Genomic DNA, 24,225 nt, shown 5'->3' on the forward strand with positions numbered 1-24,225 from the left:
TAAAAATTAAAAGCATCCTAGAACGCTTAACATGTGGATCTTCTTCAGGAGTCTTTTGCCATGATCAAACACACTAAAAAATCTTTACCTGAAAATTAAAGCATTAATTGCTACACTATTTTTCTCAAGCTACAATGAATACAAAGGTCAGATTTCCTACTGACAGGGGTATATATAATCTCCATGGTGCTAAGTGGCAGAGAAAGCACCTCAGAAATCTAAGAAAACACTTGAATTATGCAAAATTCAAATTTTCCTGGTACAAATTAATAGCTAGTAAGTTACTCAAAAACCTTGTTTGAGAATTATGATTGGAAAAAGTCTTAAAAATGAATATTTTCTTTTATTTACTTACATTGTAATCCAATGTGTATCATAACTGCTCCCAAACTGCTGAAAGGTACCAAAGAGTTTTGGAAGAAGACGAAGTGAAATTACTACTGATCTGAAATTACAAAAACAGATATTTATAGAATAAAATAATTTTAACTACAATCAGTAATTCTAGCTCTTAACAGAAATTCAGTTATTTAAAATCAAACACAAAAAGAGTTAACGAATTTTACAGATGCTTTTATGCAAACTAATTTAGGGTTTTTTTCTCTAAAGTCTCAGCTTATTATCCACTGTGGCAAGAAATCCAAGTTTTAAAAAATTCAATCCAAAACTTTTAAAGTAAAATATACTATATGAATATTTGAGTATAAAAGAAAAGTGAAGTGCTTTTAAATATAAAAATTTTTAATGCAAGTTTTCTTTAACAGTCATAGGTATTTCTCAGGATTTAATCAAGGAAAACAAGAAGCAGCAGGTTGAGTCAATTATCTAGAGCAGGGTTTCTCAAAGTTTAGTCTTAAAATGCTAACTCTGATCCAGTAGGTCTGGGGTAGGTTCCGGATTGCATTTCTAATAAGCTCACAAGTGATACTCAACTGCTAGTTTGTGGACCACAAACAATAAATGTAGAGAACACTTTTCAAACTACATAAATTATCACTTTCTCCCTATTTCTCACTTAATATAAACTACATCTGAACTGACAATCGCTGCATTTTGAGCAATGTTAATAATGGAAACACACCATAAACCTCAAGAATAAAGGAGCCAAAAGGCAACATGAAATCACTCAAAGACCTCAAGAAGATCTGAGTATGTCTATCTTCTGGAAGAAAAGGGGGACAGGGAACACACTGACATACAAATCCCAGAATTCCTAGTAGGCAAGAAGGCTGTTTCCATGAGCCCTGAAAGAAGCACAACAAACTCTAATAAGTTACTGAATTTATTTTATTTTTAAGCTTAAGAGCAGTATTGCTTCATGAAAGAATTCCTTTTTTTTTTTTAATTTGGCACCCTACTAACCATATATGGAGTACAAGTAAGTCCTCAAAAATGCCTACTCTTTTCGAGATGAGTACCAGGAATATTAGTATACAGGGCTACACTTCTGAATAGGAGGAAAACCATGGCGAACACTAAGCAGGATAAACTACAAAATTTCATGTTTCTAAATAAAATCCAAAGTACTTAAATTGGATACAAAGCCATATGTGATCTGTCCCCATTTCTTCTATCAGTGTAACCTATTTTCCTTCCCATCCTCCTTGAGCTATTCCATCAGCACACACAAGCACATTCCTGACTCAGGGCCTTTGCTACTGCCTATGCTTGGAATGCTCTTTACCTAAATATCTACTTGAAGGACTCCTTCCCCCACTGTATTAAGGTTCCCTCAACTGTCAACAGAAACAATAACCCTGACAAGTCAATAATTAAATAACACCTTCCCACTGCTCCACGAACCTCTTTATTGACTCCTTTACAATTTTTATTCAATCATCATCACCTAATGAATATTCCTTTATTTAATGCTACCACTAGAATATGCTCTATGTAAGCAGACTGTCTTATTCACTAAAAATCCCTGCATATCATGCGTGCTGAGTATATATTTCTTCAAATGACAAACCAGCAAAGAACTTAAAGGCAAGATTTTCAAGGAAGGAAGAAAAACAACAATGTACAATGTTATATTACAGTTCTGAAGTACAAAGAGGAAAATACTACCGGAAGACAGCATGCTAGGAAAATGTCAGAAGATCAAAACAACATTAGTATATATATATTTAAAAATATAAAGTGGACTTCCCCAGTGGTCCAATAGTTAAGACTGGGCTTCCACTGCAGGGGCACAGATTCAATCTCTGGAGGGAGAAGGTCCCCATGTCTCAAGGTATGTCCAATAATAATAAGCATACAGTGAAGAAATAAAGAGAGTAAATGCCTGATATCTATTAAGTGCAAAGTAAAGATTCTTTAAATATTAAAAAACACTTAAAACGTTTAGTATACTTTTAAATATTAAAATTTTTAATATTCCTCAACAAGTTGCACAGTAGTGGTGCTTGCGAAGATAGAGGATCAGGAGAAATCAGTTTCAATTTTAGATTATTTATCTAAAATCTTTTGTCAAAATTTCGGAAACATTAGCAGAGTTTTTCCCAAAAATTAAGACATAAAAAGCTGAGCGCCGAAAAATTGATGCTTTTGAACTATGGTGTTGGAGAAGACTCTTGAGAATCCCTTGGACTGCAAGGAAATCCAACCAGTCCATCCAGAAGGAGATAAGTCCTGGGTGTTCATTGGAAGGACTGATGCTGAAGCTGAAACTCCAATACTTTGGCCAACTCATGCAAAGAGTTGACTCATTGGAAAAGACCCTGATGCTGGGAGGGATTGGGGGCAGGAGGAGAAGGGGACGACAGAGGATGAGATGGCTGGATGGCATCACTGACTCTATAGGCATGAGTCTGAGTAAACTCCGGGAGTTTGTGATGGACAGGGAGGCCTGGTGTGCTGCGATTCATGGGGTCGCAAAGAGTCGGACACAACTGAGTGACTGAACTGAAGACATAAAAAACTAGAATGTATACATATACATTATTTTGACTTTATAAGCACAAAATCAGTGAGATAACACAATGAAAAAAGGACACAGGAAAATTTCACCTAAAATCAAAGAAGTAAGTTCCAAAATTATTTGCCTAGTGTAATTTCAATAGTTTTAAAATATACAGACAGACTAGAGATACCATAGCTCATTAAAGCAAGTCTTATACTGTGCAACAGTTGTATATTTTCTGAAAATCTTATTTCCTCTTTTCCATTCAATGCTGTTAAGAGTCTAAATTGTTTAAATTTACTTTCCAAGTTTTCTACAATGAACATGATTTCATTTTATAAAATGTAATGTAGAAGCAAGCACATGATGCTTGACATTAGAGAACAGGATGCCAGGCTCTGAGTGGGTAACAGTGGAAGATAATTAACTTGCTTGGTGACAGCAATGTTTTATATTTCAATGTTTATGGAAACTTCACAAGAACACATATATCAACTTGTTCCAATTAAAATCATATCATGCTATGCAGCAGAAACTAACACAACACTGTGTATCTACCACACTCTAATAAAACTTTTCCCAGTTTTTTAAAAATGTTATAGCACTTCTCCTGTAAGAACTATGTTACCTTGACTTATCAACTTTTTTGCCCAAATAGTTTTCATTGCTGATATGCTTACAAAAACAGAAATTACTGTTATATTCATACTTATATTTCACAAATTCTTCCAAGAGTGAAAATTTTAAATATCAAAACATACAACCCTGGGCAACAACAGGTTTAAGATAAAAAGGAACAACAGTACTGAATAACAAGATATAGTTGGCTCTCCATATCCACAGGTTCCTTATCTGCGGATACAGAGAGCTGACTGTCCTACACTACTTTATATGAAGGACCTGCTCACTTGTAGATTTGGGTATCTGCAGAGGAATCCAGGAACCAGTGCCCCACAGATAGCCAGGGACCACTGCACTAAGTTTAGAATCAGGAAAAATGCTATCATCTTAAAACTGCTCTGGTTCTTTGCTTGATTCCAAGTTTTTGTTGTAACCAGAAGCTTATTACTAAACAACAGTGTGGTATGACTCTAAGAATTACCCATGCAACTTTACATTGCCTTAGAAGAATGAACACATTTGCTGGTGGGCTTCACAGTTTAAAAAGTCACATTTGGATGGTTTTTTTCCTAGACTCCATATTTGAAGAAGACTGGTGTGTTCTACAAAATGCTATTCAGTCATTTTAAATTATAGTATATACCAACAGTTGAAATGAAATGCTATATATAATACTGTCTTTACAGAGAGAAAACAAAACCAAATAAAAGTACACAGTACCATCCATTTCTTAATTATATGAACCTCTAAAAGAATCCCTAATATGTACAAGTATTTTCACTTATGTACTCAAAGGCAAAAAAATTAACAAATGGATTAAACTATCTAGTGCAAAATAGAAAAAAAAAGAAAGCACAAAATGGACAGGTTCTCAGAGTCTCAAACCAATTCTTGAGAACCCACAGAACTTCAGAGAGTACCTAGTACAGGATGTGAACACCTGTCTTCTAATAAACATGAAACATCAAAGGGGCTGATTACAACTCAACCCCTACTTCCACCCTACTCACTGGACAGCAGTCGTATCTCACTGACCCAAAGTAACAAATACTAAGCTGGAAAGTCATCGACTTTTCATAGTGGGAGTCACTGTCCACCTCATGCTCTCACTTTATGACAACATTCTGCAAACTAGTCTACTAAGTGTTTCTGTGTGTAACTTTAAACTTCCTGCACCACTGAAATGTCATTATACACCTTATAAAACAATCTAAAGCTAAAAGTGCATAAGGCACATGCTGCATGTTTTAAAGTGTTTACGGTGGGTTCCATATAAATGGCAGAATTATGGATAATTTATGGAAGACTTTTTCTTTTTTAGATCTCTAAGCCCCCTTAGAAATAATGAGGCCATATTGCTGTTCAAAAGAAAGCTAAGTTCATTCTGTAAAATAAATTGTAATACCATCATAGAAAAGCAAAAACAAAAATTGCTGACAGGTCTGTAAACCACGGCAAGGGAGGAACTAGAAAGAAAATCAAAATCAGCACAGAGAACATTTTTTAAAAATAAAACCTCTGTAAAGTATATAAAAAATTGACATTGTCAAGAAGTAGACATCTGTGGGGATTTTGGGGTCACATGTCAGAAAATGGTGTATGAGTAAAGGTTGCAGTGGTCCATCTGTTTCAACATACGGCAGAGCTTTCCTATTAACACCCTTTCGTAACATTCCTTTCCTACAGAGATGACAAACACAGGGGGCTAGGCTTGGAGAAAGTATTCTTGTGTTTAGGATTTCTCAGACTCTGATGTCACTACTGACATTTCACACAACTCTCTGTTGTGAAAGGCTATCCTCTGTATTGAAGGATGTTTAGTAGTACCCCTGGCTCAAAGTAACACCTCCAATTCCACTCATCAATATGACAACCAAAGATATCTCCAAGTACTGATACTGCCAAGGGAGAAAACAATCACTTCACTTAAAAACCACCGATTCATCAGGAAACTGAAACTAATAATGGTTTTCTAAAAAGATGTTCAAAACTAATTATTTTTTAATTCACATAACTTCAGGAAGTTCAGGTGGTATACACTGGATATGTTGTATATGTCCAGGCTAAAAAATGCTACTATGCTCTAAGCATTGGTATATATGATACATTAATAGTAAGACTAAAATAATAAACACAAGAACCCTCTAAGGAGTAAATTCTAGGGCAAATTTAACCCCAATATAATAGTTATATTTACTATATTTTCAATACACCATTAAGTAACTAAAACTGGGGTATAGGACTGCCTCCAACAAATGAAAATGCTTCATCTTTTCAAGTTATTTGGGATTGAGCAAATTAAAACTTACTAAAAATTCAAGTTGGCAATTTTCCATACAGTTTTTTTTTCCCCCCATACAGTTTTATATACAGTTTTCCTTCTGTCTCTGTTAAGATACCCTTAGAGAAATAAGTGCTCATTATGGAAAAATTAGAAAATAGAAAAGCGTAAAGAAGAAAAAAAAAGAGCTGAATCCTCCTAGAAGTAACTACTCTACAGCCTCAAATATTGCTTGTAATCTTATTAAAAACAAATGGGCCTGTGAGCATATGCCCATATTATTATACAACTTTTGAAAATATATGATTCAAAGGCTACATGATATTTCCTCTTTCACATAGCTTTTTATATTTAAGTGTAACATTCATGTAAAAACATGTATAAACCTAAGTGACAATTCAAAATGAGATGGTGAACATATGTGTGTAGTATGTACCCACATTAAGAAAGAAATCCTCACCAGCATCCCAGAAGCCTTGGGAAGACCCCCCTTTCCAGTCACTGACAACCCAAGAGTAATCATTATCCCAACTATTAAATAGCTTTCCTGTTTTTAAACTCTACATAATGAGAATAACAGAAATAAGCCTTTTTATATATAGCTTCCTTCACTCAACATTATTTTTGTGAGATTCAACCACACTATTCCTTGCACAGTTGCAGTTCTTTCATTACTACTGTTATAAACATTTTATTTAACAAACAGTCCACAATTTAATTTTTCCTTCTTATTCTGTTTTTGGCATGTGCACTGCAGTACAAAGAATAGTTATTTTGAATAATGTTTTTATGAACATCCTTTAATGTGTCTTTTGGTGACCATCTGGATGTACTATATTGTAAGGCACATACTGTGCAGTGGAACTGCTGGGCCACACATATGCAGATGCACATATGGGGAATAAAAATTGATACAACTTTAAAAAGTTCAGTAGCTTCAAGACGACTATTAAAAGACAATTAACATTTTAAAAGTAACTTCTGTAATACGTATATAAGTGATGAAATATCATCCAGCCATTAAAAGTGTTCCTTTTAAAGAATACATGTTGAATGAGGCAACTGATCCACTAACAGGAACCTATTAGTAGTTTCTTATACCTGCATGAATAAGCAATTTTTCTACTGTGATCGTTCAAATTATAGACCTTTCAAGACCAAAAGTAGAAAATAAAATACTGAACATATTTTTTCTAATTCAATTAGGTCAAAAAAATTTTTATATAAATATTCAATAAAATTAGACATTTAGATGGAGCCTGAGCAGAGGTAAGATTAAAATATATTCAATTAATAACTGAATTCACTATGAAAGAGAATGAAACAATATTATCGAAGCAGTATAAGACATGGGAAACTGGAAAATGTATCAATAAGCAGAACTGAAAATCAAGAAATCTGTAATAATTTGAGCCCCAATAAGAAGTATACAAATATACAGCAGAATTCAAACCAGATAAAAAAACACTAATCTAATTCTCTATGCACTACAGAATCAAAGTATCCACTCAGAAGGAAGAAAAATGCCGTTTATCAAAATGTATGTATTTCAGCTTAGTTGTTTAACTTTACTTATCATATTTAGCTTCCTTTATATATATAGTTCAAGAATATTTAACTGCAATCTGAAAATAATCACCATCATTCCCAGAATCAAGAAGAAAGTATTATTATCCCCTTATTTTTGTTAGGAAGGATCTAATCAAGACTGCCAAAAAGTGTTGAAATAACCAAGACCAAGTGATAACATATGAACACTATGGGTGGAAAGAGTTTCAAACTAATACAACATTACTTAAAAAAAAATTTTAAGGCTAATAATGGTATATTATACGAGTATGATTACCATGTAAAAAACTTTCAATCCCTATTTACCTGTTGTTTCCTAAATTTTCAAGGCAACCTTCGATGAATCTCATTCGAATCTGTCTATCTGTAAACCAACATACTAAGGAACAGAGAAGTTTCTCTGCTTCATTTATTAATCCTTCAGAAAGATTAACCTACAAAAAAGAATGTACACACATTAAGTTACTACTTATACTGATCGCATTCTGCTGTAATTATAGTCTTTTGGCATTATTAAATAACTTACTGCATCGTCATCCTGGACTATATCCCACAACAAAGTGTTTCCTTTCTTGCAAACGTTATCCAAATTAATGTCTGTCACAGCATTACTGTTGAACTGATGTTTATGAACTGCAGGTCCTGAGGAGCAAAATATACCACACTATAGAGGAATGCAGCTGACTGAAATTGTAAAATGAATTACAGCATTCATAAAAACAACAAATTCAAAGTGAAGTATAATGATAAATCTCAATAAAAACGATAAAAACAATTACAACAGTTGCTTTATAAGTGAGAGAATAGTATTGTTTAGTTTGATACTACTAAAGTGAAGAGTTTTCATAGCCTCTTCACTATTTCATAGCCTCTGCTCTATTAAGTATTATTATTTAATGTTTTCCTCATGTCAAAAGAACTATATACAAATACCTGAAACCCAAATTAAATATAAAAATGACTGTTGATGGCACAGATGGTAAGGAGTCTGCCTGCAACACAGGAAAGGGTTTGATCCCTGGGTCAGAAAGATCCCCTGGAGAAGGGTATGGGCTACCCACACCAATATTCTCGCCTGGAGAATTCCATGGAAAGAGGAGCTTGACGGCTATAGTCCATGGGTTGCAAAGAGTTAGACACGAATGAGCAACTAACACTAATTAATTAACTATATAGCCATGGGATATAACTCTGTTAAGTGTCTTATATCGAAACACTTTTTTGAACTGTGAAAGTGAAAGTTAAGTCGCACACTTAACGACACTTTGCGACCCCATGGACTGTAGCCTACCCGGCTCCTCCATCCATGGGGTTTTCCAGGCAAGAATACTGAGGTGGGTTGCCATTTCTTTCTCCAGGAAATCATCCCAACCCAGGGACTGAACCCAGTTCTCCCACATTGTGGGCAGACAATTTATTCAAAACATTCAATTAAATTCAAAAATTCTAGTAAATAATTCTCCCTAGCTCTGTTATATTAAGCAAAAATGCTTGTCTTTTTTAGCAGCTTTACATGAAATTTTCCTCTTAAACTGTACATATACATTGATTTCATAAAAATGAGAATTATGCAACCACTACTAGAATAGGGTTTTAGAACACTTTTACCACCTTAAAACATTCCCTCATACCTAATTATATTTAATCCCTGAGCCCATTCCCAAGCCCTAGTCTGTTTTTCTATTCCCACAAATTAACATTTTCTAGAAATTTCATATAAATGAAATTATACAATATGCATGTATAGTCTTATGTCTGACTTTGTTCACTTTGCAGAATGTTTTTAGAGGTTTGTCCACATTGTTAAGTACCTATCAGTAGTGTGGTCCTTTTAAATACAGAACAATATTCCATCATATGAAAATATTATTTTGCTTATATATCTACCAATTAATGAAAATTTGAAGTTTCCAATTTTTGTCTAATATGAATAGTGCTACCATAACATTGATGCAACCAGTCTTTGTACAGACATATGCCTTCTTTTCTTTTGGGTAAATGTTCAGAATTGTGGGGTCATAAGGTAAACACATAAACACATATACGTTTACAATTTGAAGAAACTGTCAAATTGTTTTCCAAAGTGGTTGTACCACCAGTTACTGTTCCTCCAAATTCTTCCCAATACATAGCTATGGTCCTTCTTTTTAATTTTAGCCATTCTCATAGGTATGAAGTAGAATCTGTTTTTTATTTGAATTTCTCTAATGACTAATGATGCTAAGTATCTTTTCATGTGCTTATTAAGCCACCTGTGTACCTACTATGGTGAAATAAATCAACTCCCAATTTTTAATTAGGTTGTCTTACTACTGAGTTGTAAGGTAAAAGTTCTTATATGGTCTGGATACAGCCATAGATACATGATTTGCAAGTATTCTCCCAGCTTGTAGCCTGACTTTTTAAGTTTGTGGGGGTTTTTTTTTTTGGTTTGTCTGTTCTGGTATTTGCATTTTTAAAATTAATTTTATTAAAATACAATTTAAATATATAATCAGATACAGAACACTTCCATCACCCCCAAAAGTTATGTTCTGTCCCTTTACAATCAGTCCCCACCACCAACCACTGAGTAGATGTCAACCATTGCAAATCACTTCAGGAAATTTTAGAAGTGCATATAAATAATACATAGTATGTACTCTTCTGTCTAGCTTTATTCACTTAGAATGCTTTTTACATTCATCTATAGTGTTGAATATATCAGTAGCTGCTTCCTCTTTATTCCACTGTGTGAATATACAACAATTTGTTTATCTACCAGTTAATTCCAGTTGAGGTTCATAAATGAACTAGTTATCATTCATATACAACTCTTTCTGTGGATATATGTTTTCATTTATCTTGGGTAAAATATGTAGAACAGGAATTCCAGGGTCACATGGTAAGTACAAATTTAGCTTTGTAAGAAACTAACAAAACAGTACTCTAAACTGGCTGTACTATTTTATGTTCCTTGACAGCATTGTATGAGAGTGTTGCTTTGCATCTTTAGCATCATTTGATAGTATTAAGTCCTTAATTTTTTACCCAGCCCAAGTGAGTAGAAGTATCTCATTGTGGTTTTCATTTACATTTCCCAGATGACTATCAATATTGAGTATCTTTTCATGTACTTACTGACCATTTCTCTATCTTCAGTTATGTATTAACAAAATTAACTACTTACATCTTTCACCCATTTTTAAATTATTTGTCTTCCTGTGTTGGAAGAATTCTTTATAATAGAAGAAGAATGGCAAAAAATTTAATAAATATGGTATCTAATTCAACTGAGCTCAATCTTAACCCATTCATTTCTCAACAACCACAATAACACAAAAACAAAAGTGTCAGAACAGGGAATTCCCTAGCTGTCCGGTGGTTAGGCCTCTGCACTCTCACTGCTGAGAGCCCAGGTTTGGTCCCTGGACGAGTAACAGATCCCACAGGCTATGAGGCATGCCTCCCACATCCCCCATCCCCCAAAATCCCAAAGTAACCTTATCTAGATTCTATACAAGTAACATCTGAAATCAGAAAGTTGTTTCCAAGATTCACAAACTGCTCTCTTAAGTCTAATCACGGCATTAACAGCATATACCTAATCTATCAGGTTGTACTTAGTTTATCATTTACTAGCATCCCAAAACCTATTTCCTAGGCTAGCAAGTGTTGATGGTGTGTAACCAAGCAAGAGGTTGAATACCGACCTTGACACTGCCAATTCTTTAACTGTTTTCCCTCCTAACTTCTCCTTTTTCTTCCTTCATCTTCCACTATTCTTAAACATCCTCTAATCTCTATTCATTCAAGTTTGGTCGTGTCCTATCACTTTTTTTTAAGATTAATTTTAAAGTGACCAGAACATCATTTTTTGAACATTTTTATCACCCCAGATGAAAGAAACACCTTACCCTTTTATCAGTCACCCCCCCTCTTATGTCCCCCAATTCCCCCTAGCCACAGGGAACCACTAACCACATATCTTAGTTATTTGATATAAATGGAACCATACAATATGAAATTCTGTGTAATCGCCTACTTTTAAGTCCCAAGTTTCCAGAATATAAAATCTAATATAGCCATACATTTTCTCAAATACAAGCTATAATTTTACATGTTATTTTTTTATTTCCTTTTCTTATTAAATATCTCTTGGTGGAACTCTAGCCTTCATACTCATGATGGAGCATCCATAATAATTTCATTTCTTTGTAAAAAAGACTGTAATATGAAGTTATTTGGCAAAAACAATGAAATATAAAAACATTAACTGTTGATCCCTTTTAACAATATGTTATATTCATTTTAAATAAAGGAATACATTTTACTTAATACAGAACCTTACCTTGACTAAGATGTTCATGGTAAATAGATGCTAAATTGGGAAGATGTTGTTGGAGATGAGATGTTAGCTCTGCATGTGAATTAATCTGAACTAGCTCCTCTTCACACCCAGATTCTTCACCATCAAAATCAGCCATATTTTTTTCTGATTTTGCACTGACCTGGGAGCTACTACAACTGACATCATCTGCACTGAGCATATCATCAACCATATGACTGTAACACAAAGAAGAGCAGCACAAAGTTAGCAATTACAATTTAAACACACATTGTGATTCACAAAAAATCTCTCTCAAAACATTTAGCACAAGTTACGACATACTCAAGAATGAAGCTACATTTTGTTTGTTAACACTATGGGATACTGACAGCTTTACAAAATATAAAAGCCCACAAAGTCAGCACTATGTATTAACTTTACAGTATACCCACATATTATCTGGCTGATCAACACTTCACTAAAACAACTTCAAAGGGAATAATTTTAGAGAAAAATCAGTAAAACTTACTGTTAGATAATTATTTTATAAACTCAGATCTTAAAGTGAAACCTCAAATTTTATTTACTTTTGTTCATCCAACTGCAGAATCAAATAACTACCAGGAAACAAAAATTTCAATTTAAAGCTGCAATCCAGATTTGGTTGGTATTAACTGGGGGACTTTCACAAGTGGTTACCACACACAGAGAATATGGAAATGGCTAACATAAAAAATTAAATCATTAGGTCTTTTCAGGTGAGGGTTGTTGTGAACACTAAAAGAGATTTAAAATGTGGCAAACTGAATATGCTACCCACATTGGTTTTATGAACTGTTTTGTCTTCAGTATGTCCTGGGGAGAATCATGAAGTGCATTTCTGTAATGTCAGACCATAAACCAGTGGTTTTGAATCAGAAGGCCAAGGGGGCATCCAGGAATGTCTAGAAACAATTTCTGGTAATCACAATATAGGAGATGTCTCTAGTATACAGGGACACAGCCTAGGGATGCTGCTAAACATCCATGCTACAACGCACTGGACAGCATTCACACTGCTGTAAATCCAAAACACAAAACTACATGGCCCAAACCATCAATACTGTGAAGATGAAGAAACATTATCAGGGCTTCCCTGGTGACTAAGTGGTAAGGATTCTACCTGCCAATGCAGGGGTTATGGGTTCAATCCCTGCTTCAGGAAGATCCCACATTCTATGGAGCAACTAAGCCCACGCACCACAACAATTGAGCCTGTGCTCCAGGCCAGGAGCTGCAACTACTGAGCCCACATGGCACAACTACTGAAGCCAGCACGCCCGAGAGCCTGTGCTCCACGAGAAAGAGAAACCATGCAATGAGAAGCCTGCACACCACAACTAACCCAACTAACCCTAACTTCTCCCTAACCTTAACCCTAACCCTAATTAGGGTGAGGGAGAAAGTCTGCACAGCAACAAAGACCCAGCACAGCCAAAAATAAATATATGAATAAAATAAAAAAGAAAACATTACCATATACTCATATGGGATAAAGATTCAAGAACCAAAAAGCAAAGGAAATAAAGTAGGAATATGTATGCATATGTAATTCTCCCAAACCACCATCTTAAATTCTGAAAGGCCTGGCAAACAGTCAGGTCTAAGAAAAATTCTGATAAACCACTCATCCCTATTTCATCATTAACTCAAATATTACTACTTGTAATGACAATAAGAACAAATAGTAGCTATTATTTATTAAGCTCTGATTATGTGCCAATCACATTAGCCCATGAAATGCTCACAATAAAGCTCATGAGACAGGTATTATTGTTCCTATTGCATACACAAGAAAATGATGTTGAAAGAACAATTGACTACTCTGCCTAATACTGTAACATTACTAAGTGACAGAATCACTATTAAACACAATCGGTGTATTTCACAGATGATCAAAAAGCTTTATGCTGAGGCTTTAACCTTACTGATATCCTAAAAATGGAATGTGCATAAAATTCCCCTTTTCATGATCATACTTTAATGGAAGTTTCCACAAGCAATTTTTTTATTACTTTTAGGCAAGTATAACAAGGAGTTGAAGATCTAAATCTGTACTTCCTATACAACAGTCACTAGCCATCTGTGGCCCCTGCACATGGAAAAAGTGGCTGGGCTAAACAGAATATGTTAGCAGTAGTAAATATACACAGATTATTGAAAATTTAGCATTACAAAAAAAGAATGTTTGTTAATTTTACACTGATGACATGGATATTACTGCTGTAAATAAAATTTACAATTAAAAATCAATCTTTTCTGTTTTATCTTGCTTTTTTATATGTGCCCATTGGAAAGTTAAAAATTAGGACTTTCCTGGCAGTCCAGTGGTTAAGACGCCATGCTTCCACCACAGGGGATCGCAGGTCTGATCCCCGACTGGGAAACTAAGATCCCTCAAGCTGCACAATGCAGCCATAAATCATTAAGGAAAGAAAAATAGAGAAAATTAAAAATTACATATCTGAAACATGCATTTGTAGCTTACATTATATTCCTATTGGACAGCACTGATCTAGAATTTATCACAACTGAATAAATGGAGGCTATAATTAACTCCCTGAAGAAAAGGTAAGCTGTTTTATTTTTAGGTGGACTTACCCATCATGGTGGTGGTGGTGGTGGTGGTGGTGATGATGCTGTGGACCTATAAACTGCCGACAATTAAATAATTCATTCCCAATAGCCTCCCCAAGAAAGTCCCCAGTGCGTGTAATACAAGATTCCTGAGATGCTTGTGCTATATGAGCAGCATTCATTTCCCCCGAAATATCATGTTCCGGGTCTTCAGAGTGTGAACAGGCATCTAGCATTCGTATTCGATTATCTACTGATGGCATTGACTCAGTATTAAAAACCAGGTCCTTTCCTGTTCCATTGTTTGTCCCACTTCTTTCTGATGGGCCTTGGGAATCCCCTAAGCAAATGCCTGCTTGACTTTCTAACTTCCTGTTCCGAAGATCCGTACCACAACTGCTTTTAGGAGGATTATGACCATGATCATCATCTTCATCTTCTTCTTTCAGGGCTTCAATATCTGCAATGTCTTCTGACTGTAACTCACTGCCAGGGCTCCCTGCTGACTGGCTTGCATGGCTAGAATTCACCTCATTGCTAGATCCATCACTGTGTCCACTGCTGCTACCAGGACCACTACTTCCATCTTCACCACTGTTGGCAGTTTCATCAGAACTTCCCTGCATGGATTCCTACATTTAGAAATGAAGATTTAAATAAATATTTAAGGCAGTAAGAAATGACATTAACACACTATACTTTTTAAAAAGATTGCCACAGTACTGACATATTTCCTTGAACAATATAAAATGGAATTAAAAACTCAAAGAAAACTAAAGAACTTAAATGATACTAATAAGATAGGAGAGGCCTTAACAGGTCTCAAGTTTATATTCCCAGTTCAAAGAATAAACATGGCACAAACCCAAAAAACTCTACAGGGGGAGGCAAAAAGGTTTTTCATACCTCTGTATCTGAAAGTCGCTGTTGCACATGTTTGGTTCTATTAATAAGCTGCTCATCCATTTCAATGTCACTGCCTCCACTTTGATGGGTATCACTGTTATCACTGCTTTGAGGACTGGCTGCAGGTGACCCTATATTAAAACGATGGGGTTTTTTTTTTTACTTCTTACTTGTATTAATATGCATCTATCAGAATGTCATAATCCTTTGATTCTCTGACATACCAAAGCTTCATGCCAAGTAGCCAAAAACATAATCTGGAAATATGTTAACACTTGCCAATTATTTCTAAAGAAAATATACATGATTTCAATTAGAAGTCAAGACACTAATGATTTAAACAAAAAGGGTAAGACCGATAACTAGTACGGATTTACATCTCCTGCACAAAATGAACTTCAGGACTCTGATACACATATATAAAATCAATTAACTCAACCATCAAAATAAAACTACAAGTCATCTTGCCATACATTTCTAAGACTCAACTTACAAGGTGATGGTGCAGCTCTTCTGAGCTCTTCTTCCTCTGAAGGAAAAGGAAAAACAGGACGGAGATACTCTAAGTGACTGAATTTCTTTGGGACATGTATCAGTTGTTCTTATTACATAAACAACAAGATATAGGTAGAGAAACCTGCAATAATATAAGACCCCACCACTTGCCACAGTAGCTGTGGGAGCCTGCACAGAAAAGCCTAAGGAAAGAGTAGTATATGATGTCAGGAGACAAAAAAGAGGGGTAATGTTGGTAAAGTTTTAGAAAACCCTAGAAAGCTATATGTGTAAAAGCACACACAAAACACCTAAAATGACAGAAAAGTGTGAAGCAGAAAACATGAAAAGATAAATGTATCATTATGTTCTATTCTCAAAACTGTATCTAAAACAAAGCATGTTGACTGTTTTCTAACTTAAATTTCTAGAGATTTTATGAAATGGTTTTTTTAAGGGAAGAATATCAATGAAAGAAGATCCAGTAACTACTTAAACTTCATTGCTATTACTTGAACAGTATACCAAAAGCATGAGCTCACTCCAATTTATTAACCTTTTCACAACACCAACAGCTCTCATTTCAAAATTGAGATTAAACTTAAACTAATTTGCAGGAACTACTTCACATTTGAGTTAAAAACTAGGGACAACTCACTTCAAATTACATTATACTTTACGAACCTTTCTTATTTCCGATGGGAAGATTAGTGTTTAATAAAGATGCAAAAGAACTCTGTTTAGATAGCTGGGCCTTAGCTGCTAGCGCATTATTCCATAGTGCTTTGATTAACATCGATGCCAAGTACAATGTCTTAAAAAAAGAGAGAGAAGTTGAAATTAGAGGTTTTAGGAAACATTGTAACAAATTTAATACCCTTTTGCTTAAATGAAATACCAACAGTAATAAACTACAAGTTAAATTATGTGAATAACAAATAAATTTTCACTTAAGAAACTTAACAAAAAAAAAATTTCATTACGGTTTGAATCAATTACCTGTTCAGTATGAACACTTGGCTCAAGAGCTGAGACCAGATTAAGAAGATGTCTAAGTGGTACTGGATCCAAATTCTTGATGAGTGAAGGAAATAAGTCATGTATATATCGACTACAATGTTTCAACTAGAAAATAAAGTAACGACAATAGTCAAATATAATGATACTGCATAAATAAATAAGCTGATAGCAAAATAGTTGTATAAGTTTAAAAGCGAACAAAGTGGCTAGTATGCTAAGATGTTTAATACTAGAAAATATTAATTACTAAATTAACAAATATTAAAGTTACAGTACATAAAATTGTGAAAATAAAATTACACTTTAGCATAACTTCACCCTATCCAAGCAAACCACAAGCACAACTTTTTAACCTCAAGAGAGAGGCCCACAGTAAGTGATTTGTAAATTCCAAGTATAAAAAGAATTCCAATTTAGGAATGTATCACTAATATACAAACAAATAGCAAATTAAAGTGCAGGAAATAAAAAACAAAATAAATTACTATTAGGAGAGAAAACCAAATAAATATTATTTTTTAAGTGTATAGTGGGCCCTTGAACAACACAGGTTTGAACTGTGTGGTTATACAAGGTTGGTTTTTTCCCCCACTAATAATGCTATGTTCCACAGATACAGAACTACAGATACTGTGGAAGGTTGACTGTAAAGTTATACATACACTTTTGACTGTGCAGAGGGCTGACACCTCTAAACCTCATGTTGATCAAAGATCAACTGGATTATTTTTCTTATATTAAGTGGTTATAAAGTATTTCTATAACATGTTCATTATTAAAAGAGAGTACAAAACAGAAGCCCCCTTATAGTCAAAGACTACATAATATAAACTAGGAAAGTCTCCTTTGTTACACTAAACAGAATTAGGTAAATATGAGAGAAAATATAACTTTTAAAAAGATATGACTACTAAATATTACAATGTCAGTAAAATAAGCATGTTATATAGCTACAAGGCTGCTAACTGCTAAATCAAGATATGCCACAAATATGACTAGGCCAGAAATACTCAATTTCAGGACTCCAAAAGTAAAACATATTCTATTTATCTTCAATACACTGAAAGTCTATTAGAAAATGTAGATTCTTCTATTCTTAAACACTGACTTTCATATTTTTCAAGTGTAAATCATGTAACTTTCCTATACTGCATCGTCTTATCAAGGTAAATATGTACAACCTAATGTTGAAACAGAGGTAAAATAAAATAACATTGGAAAAAGTCCTCTATGGTGAGGTGACTTTTAATAAATGACTCTATTTACCTCAATATACTATTTGATTCAACAGTGTTTACTTACACAATTTCAATACTTTAAGACCAAAACATCATTAGATTTTGAGAAGTGAATCATCAGTTATAAGTCTGCCCATTTTACAGATTTTACTAAGAATATTAGTTTTAATATATTAACATTGTAATTAAGACTGTACCAACAGTTTATACTTGCTTTATGTCAACAAGTAACTGTTAGATTTATACCGTTCCTAATTAAAATGTGACTTAAAAACATTCTGTGTAATAAACATGATTTGTAACAACTTAAATGATTAATAAAATGGGATTTTCATAATAGATATGATTTTGATTATTTTTAAATAATAAAGACCCTTAAAAGATAATTACATAATCCTGTAGCTGAGGCAAAAGACACATAAGGCTCTTTACAAGATGCACATTATGAAAACACACCCAAAAAGTGAGGAGAAAATATTAAGATTGACAGCTTTAGTTACTGGTAAAAATAGCAGTGTGGAGCTGGTTCACAGACTCTTCACTAGTTATTGAAAAGAAAAGAGAGGAAAAGGATGTCATGGAAGATGGTAGGGCAGAAAGTGCCAGGAATCCATCTCCGTACCTAAAAAGCAACTGTACTACAGAAAACTCTGATATAACTATTCCGAAACTCTGGAGCTGCCAATCTGAACTCTTACGTTCCCAAAGGAAAACTTGGCTGCCACACTGTTGTTAATGCTGGCCGTTTTCAGCCTTCAGAGTGATAGCGGCTACCCATTTCCCAGTCCTTGACGCTATGGCAAGAAGCTGTGGGGACAGCAATGTGACACTAGTACAGTTTGTTGGCGCCATGGGTGGGCAATAATGATCTTGTGCTCCAAATAATAAATTTCTGTGTTCTGAACTTGGATCACTACATTGGATGGCTGAGGTGTACGTTAACTGGCATTGTTTCAACCCAAATAAGGTGAAGTGTCTACTGGAAGAATTAAAGGAGTCACACCAGGATGTTTTTTTTTTCTTTTTGATGTTCAACAAAGAATGAATGTGTAGAAGAATTTAGAAAGGTATTACACATTGTCAGGGAAAGACACAGGCTCAGAAGAAAACCTGAAAAGGTCATAAAGATTCACGTTAGACTGATCATTAGCCCAAAAACAACCAGCAGAGAACAAACTCTGAAAAATGAAGAGACTCTCTTTTCCAAAGTTACCATATTGTAAAATTCACACTGTTTACAACCAAAAGAAAAAAAAAAAGTAAAGAAACCAACACAAAATATAAAAAGAAACAGGAAAAGATGGCACATTCAAATGAATAAAATAAATCAACACAAAACTACCATCATTCATAGAATGCAAATTCAAAGAAATTACTAGACAAAAGATCCTGAAACATTTTAATGTTAAAAGAGTTAAAGGAAAAGGGTGAAGACAGGAAAATATTGCCTGAACAAAATGAGAATATCATTAAAGACATAAAAAGGAGCCAAAAGAGAAATGCTAAGAAGTAAAATAACTGAAATAAAAAATATACTACAGAACCTCAAAAGCAGATCTGAGCAAGCAGAACAATAAACAAACTTGAAAAAAGGAAAACTGAAATTACTGAGTCTAAAGAATAGAAAAAGAATAAAGAAGAGTGAACAGAGTCTAAGGGACCTGTGGAACACCATCCAGTCTACCAATATAATCGTTGTAGAAATCTCACAGGAAAAAAAAAAAAAAAAACAAACCGTACACAATGTATATTTAAAGACTAATGGCAAAAGCTTCTCAACTTGACACAAGTTGGCAAATTCAAAATTTTCAACAAACTCCTAGTAAGAGCTGAGTTACCCCAAGATATATTATTATAATCAAACTGCTGAAAGCCAAAGACAATAAAATAATCATGAAACCAAGAAAAGGAAATGCTGACATTCCACTGCACAGAAGGAAATTTATTAAATGTAAACTTTAAAAGATCTCATTATCAACAACCTAACTTTACCACTTAGGAACTAGAAAAATAATAAACTAAACCCAAAACTAAAAGAAGGAAAACAACAAAGACTAGGACAAAGATAATAAAACACAGATTAGGAAGACAACTTTTAAAAATAAATAAAACCAGAACTTCCCTGGTGGTCCAGTGGTTAAGAATCTGTCTTCCAATGCAGGGGATACAGGTTCAATCCCTGGTCAGGGAACTAGATCCCGCAGGCTCACGTGCTGAAACTAAGGATCTCACATGCTGCAACTAAGATCCATGCAGCCAAACAAATATATATATATTTTTTTAATTAACAAAACCAAGAGCTGGTTCTTCTAAACAAGTAATAAACTTTTTGCTAAATTAAAAATAATTTTTAAAAATAAAAAGAGGAGAAATGTAAATAGCTAAAATCTGAAAGTGGAATATTACTACCAAATTTAAAGGTTAAAAAAAAAATTGTAAGAAAATACCATTGACACTGTATGCCAAAAAACTGCTTACAAATTACCTAAACTGACTCAAGAAGCAATGAAAAATGTCTCTTTTAACAAGAGAATGGGTCAGTAATCAATCTCCCAAAGTACATTTTAAAATATATGGTTTAACTAGTGAATTCTACCAAACATTTAAAGAAAAATTATCACCAATCCTTCTCAAACACTTCCCCTAAACTGAAGACAATTAACTACTTTACTCATTCTATGAGACTAGCACTAACCCAATACCAAAACTTTCTTAAGAACAGAAAATGACAGAGCAGTATCTCTTTTAATAATACAAAAAGTCCTTCACAAAATACTAGCAAATCAAATACAACCACATAGTAAAAAAATTTTTACCAGGACCAAATGAGATTTACTTCAGGAATACAAGGCTAGTTCAAAAAGAAAATTAATTACTGTAATACAACATATTAATAGAAAGAAGGAAAAAAGCCATATAATCTCAACTGACACAGAAAAGGCATCTGACAAAAATCCAACACCCTCTCATGATAAAAACTCTCAGTACTTTTAAGAAGCTGCTGCTGCTGCTAAGTCATTTCAGTCGTGTCTGACTCTGTGTTAACCCCATAGCCGGCAGCCTACCAGGCTCCTCCATCCCTGGGATTCTTCAGGCAAAAACACTGGAGTGGGTTGCCATTGCCTTCTCCCCATTTTGAGAAGAAAAACTCCTGAACATGATAAAGGTTATTTATAAATTCCACAACTAACATCTCAGCCAGTACGCAATGACTGAAAAAAATTTCCCCTATGATCAGGAACAAGACAATGACGCTCACACACACGATAGCCATTCAACAGTACATAGAAATACTAGCCACAGATATCAGACCACAAAAGTAAATAAATCAATTAAAAAATGAAAATACATTGGAAAGAAGATGTAAAACTACTCATAATGACATGATTCTATATAGAGAAAAGGAAGTTGTGCTAAAAGCAGATTCAAAGTTACACACTACACTGAGTACAAGCTCAACAAGCAAAATTCAGCTATTTCTCTGCAACAGCAATCAATTTTACATATGTAAACTGTGGAAAACTCTTTAAAGAGATGGGAATACCAGACCACCTGACCTGCCTCTTGAGAAACCTGTAGGCAGGTCAGGAAGCAACAGTTATAACTGGACATGGAACAACAGACTGGTTCCAAACAGGGAAAGGAGTACATCAAGGCTGTATATTGTCACCGTGCTTATTTAACTTATATGCAGAGTACATCATGAGAAATGCTGGGCTGGAGGAAGCACAAGCTGGAATCAAATTGCCGGGAGAAGTATCAATAACCTCAGATATGCAAATGATACCACCCTTATGGCAGAAAGTGAAGAATAACTAAACAGCCTCTTGATTAAAGTGAAAGAGGAGAGTGAAAAAGTTGGCTTAAAACTCAACATTCAGAAAACTAAGATCATGGCATCCGGTCCCATCACTTCATGGTAAACAGATGGGGAAGCAATGGAAACAGTAACAAGATTTTATTTTCTTGGGCTCCATAATCACTGAAGATGTTGACTGCAGCCATGAAATTAAAAGACGCTTGCTCCTTTGAAGAAAAGTTATGACCAACCTAGACAGCATATTAAAAAGCAGAGACATTACTTTGCCAACAAAGGTCTGTCTAGTCAAAACTACGTTTTTTCCAGTAGTCATGTATGAATGGAAGAGTTGGACCATAAAGAAAGCTGAGTGCTGAAGAACCGATGCTTTTGAATTGTGAGTCCCGTGGACTGCAAGGAGATCCAACCAATCCATCCTAAAGGAAATCAGTTCTGAATATTCACTGGAAGGACTAATGCTGAAGCTGAAACTCCAACACTTTGGGTACCTGAAGCGAAGAACTGACTCACTGGAAAAGACCCTGATGCTGGGAAAGACTGAAGGCTGGAGGAGAAGGGGATGACAGAGGATGAGATGGTTGGATGGCATCACCGATTCGATGGACATGAGTTTAAGTAAACTCCAGAAGTTGGTGATGGACAAGGAGGCCTGGCGAGCTACAGTCCATGGGGTCACAAAGAGTTGGACACAACTGAATGACTGAACAGAACTGAACTGTTAACATGATGAACCCTAAAAAGCTCTATTTAGTAAAATAAGCTGCCACAAATACTGTATGATTCCACCAAAATGAGGTACCTAGAATAGTCAAATTCATAAAGATATAATGTAGAAGAAAGGAAATCAAAAGTTCCCTGAGAGATGGGAAGAAGGAATGGAGAGTTATTGTTTAATATGCACAGAGTCTTCATTGGAGGTGATGTCAAAGTTTTGTATACAGGTTAAGTGATGGTTAAAAAACATTTTGAGTGTATTTAATGCCACTGAATTGTACATTTACAAATGGCTAAAATGGTAAATTAATGGTTTGTTATGTTGTACATATTTGTACCACAATAAAAAAATTTTAAATAAAATACTTGTTAAAGGCCATCAACCAAAAATTCAAAACAAGTTAAAAAGAAGAAAACCCTCTGGGACTTCCCTGATGGTCCAATGGCTAAAACTTTGCACTCCCCTCAGGGTCCCAGGTTCGATCCCTGGTCAGGGAACTAGATCCCACATGCCACAACTAAGAGTTTGCATGCTGCAACTAAAAAAGATCCCACATGCTGCAGCAAGATCAAAGATTCAAAGTGTCTCAACTAAGACAGTTCAGTCAAATGAATAAATGAAAAAATATTTGAAAAAAAAAAGAAAAACCCTCATGGGATTAATGAACACCTACAAAACAACATGAGAAAAATTCTGCCAACAAAGAATGATGTGATATATAGTAAATATTCTTTTTAATATTAAAAATAAAAGTTGTTCAGAAAACAAAGGACTACTCTTCATATATACTACACAGTTCGTACGGAAAGCTAGAGTGGCTCAGTGTATGATATTCAATCAAACGCTTCAAGTACAGAGATCAGACATCTCAAGTATGTGGAAACCGAGAATAAGATACCCACAAGTTCCTCTTCAGAGATGTTGGAGAAAATAATCCAGAGGATATAACTGCCAGTTGACTTTTGAGCTGAAACTGAGCAAAGAGAGGTACCTCACTTCCTCCCCTGTCATTGGAATATACACTCTGCCTGCCTGCTACTCCTTAAGCGGGAACTATTCCAAGGTTATAGTAATTGTGCCTAAACCCAGTTAAGACCTCACTTATAAACTTGTAAGATTTGGCAGGCGAGTGCCGAGATCTACTCATCTTGCAGCCACTGAAGACAAGCCTCTTAACTTCCCTTGCTTTTAAACCTGCCACCTACCAATCTGGAGTGATCTCCACCTCTTTCGTTCTCCCAAACCACTGTGTATAAAGGCCAGTTTATAAACCAACAAAGTAAAACAAAAGTCTACTCCGTGAAAGCCACAAAAATAAGCCCAAATTAACTCGAATAAAGAAAAAGGAACAAGGAAAACAGGAATGAGGAAAAAGGATTTGTGGTAAATCATATACCTAAACACAAAATTAATATGAAACAACTGGAAATTATGGTTCACTTAAAAGTTGCATAACTTGATTAAATATAAATAACTACAAAGTGGAAAATGAGAAGAGAAAAATGATGAGAATTTCCTCATCTTCCATAAAGGAAACTCATTCATTACTGTATTTTAGAATGAAAAGAAACAAACCCACAAAGAAATGAGAATCAGTAACAGATAAGAGGGGCTTCCCTGGTAGCTCAGTGGTAAAGAATCTGCCTGCCAATGCAAGAGATGAGGGTTCGATCCTGGGGTTGAGAAGATCCCCTGGAGAAGGAAATGGCAACCTGCTCCAATATTCTTGCCTG

General features: G+C 34.7%; 1 protein-coding gene across 5 annotated transcripts in view; it reads right to left on the minus strand.

Moving 5' to 3' along the window:
• The window catches only part of USP34 (ubiquitin specific peptidase 34), a 224,607-nt gene that overhangs the window by 110,566 nt on the left and 89,816 nt on the right, over positions 1-24,225 (minus strand). For 4 of the 5 annotated variants that reach the window (XR_006269446.1, XM_043468840.1, XM_043468843.1 and 1 more), the window contains exons 11-19: positions 16,699-16,824; positions 16,384-16,513; positions 15,698-15,733; positions 15,205-15,335; positions 14,323-14,930; positions 11,704-11,918; positions 7,900-8,015; positions 7,680-7,807; positions 356-445 (exon numbers count right to left, since the gene is read on the minus strand). Coding sequence is in view for 4 of the 5 variants with exons in the window: in XM_043468840.1 (XP_043324775.1) it covers positions 356-445; positions 7,680-7,807; positions 7,900-8,015; positions 11,704-11,918; positions 14,323-14,930; positions 15,205-15,335; positions 15,698-15,733; positions 16,384-16,513; positions 16,699-16,824 (1,580 nt within the window). In the remaining variant the exon portion in view is untranslated. The remainder of the gene's footprint in view (positions 1-355; positions 446-7,679; positions 7,808-7,899; positions 8,016-11,703; positions 11,919-14,322; positions 14,931-15,204; positions 15,336-15,697; positions 15,734-16,383; positions 16,514-16,698; positions 16,825-24,225) is intronic. The other variant, XM_043468841.1, reaches the window with a different exon arrangement.

The sequence above is a fragment of the Cervus canadensis genome, chromosome 5 (assembly GCF_019320065.1).
Source record: "Cervus canadensis isolate Bull #8, Minnesota chromosome 5, ASM1932006v1, whole genome shotgun sequence".
NCBI classification, from domain to species: Eukaryota; Metazoa; Chordata; class Mammalia; order Artiodactyla; family Cervidae; genus Cervus; species Cervus canadensis.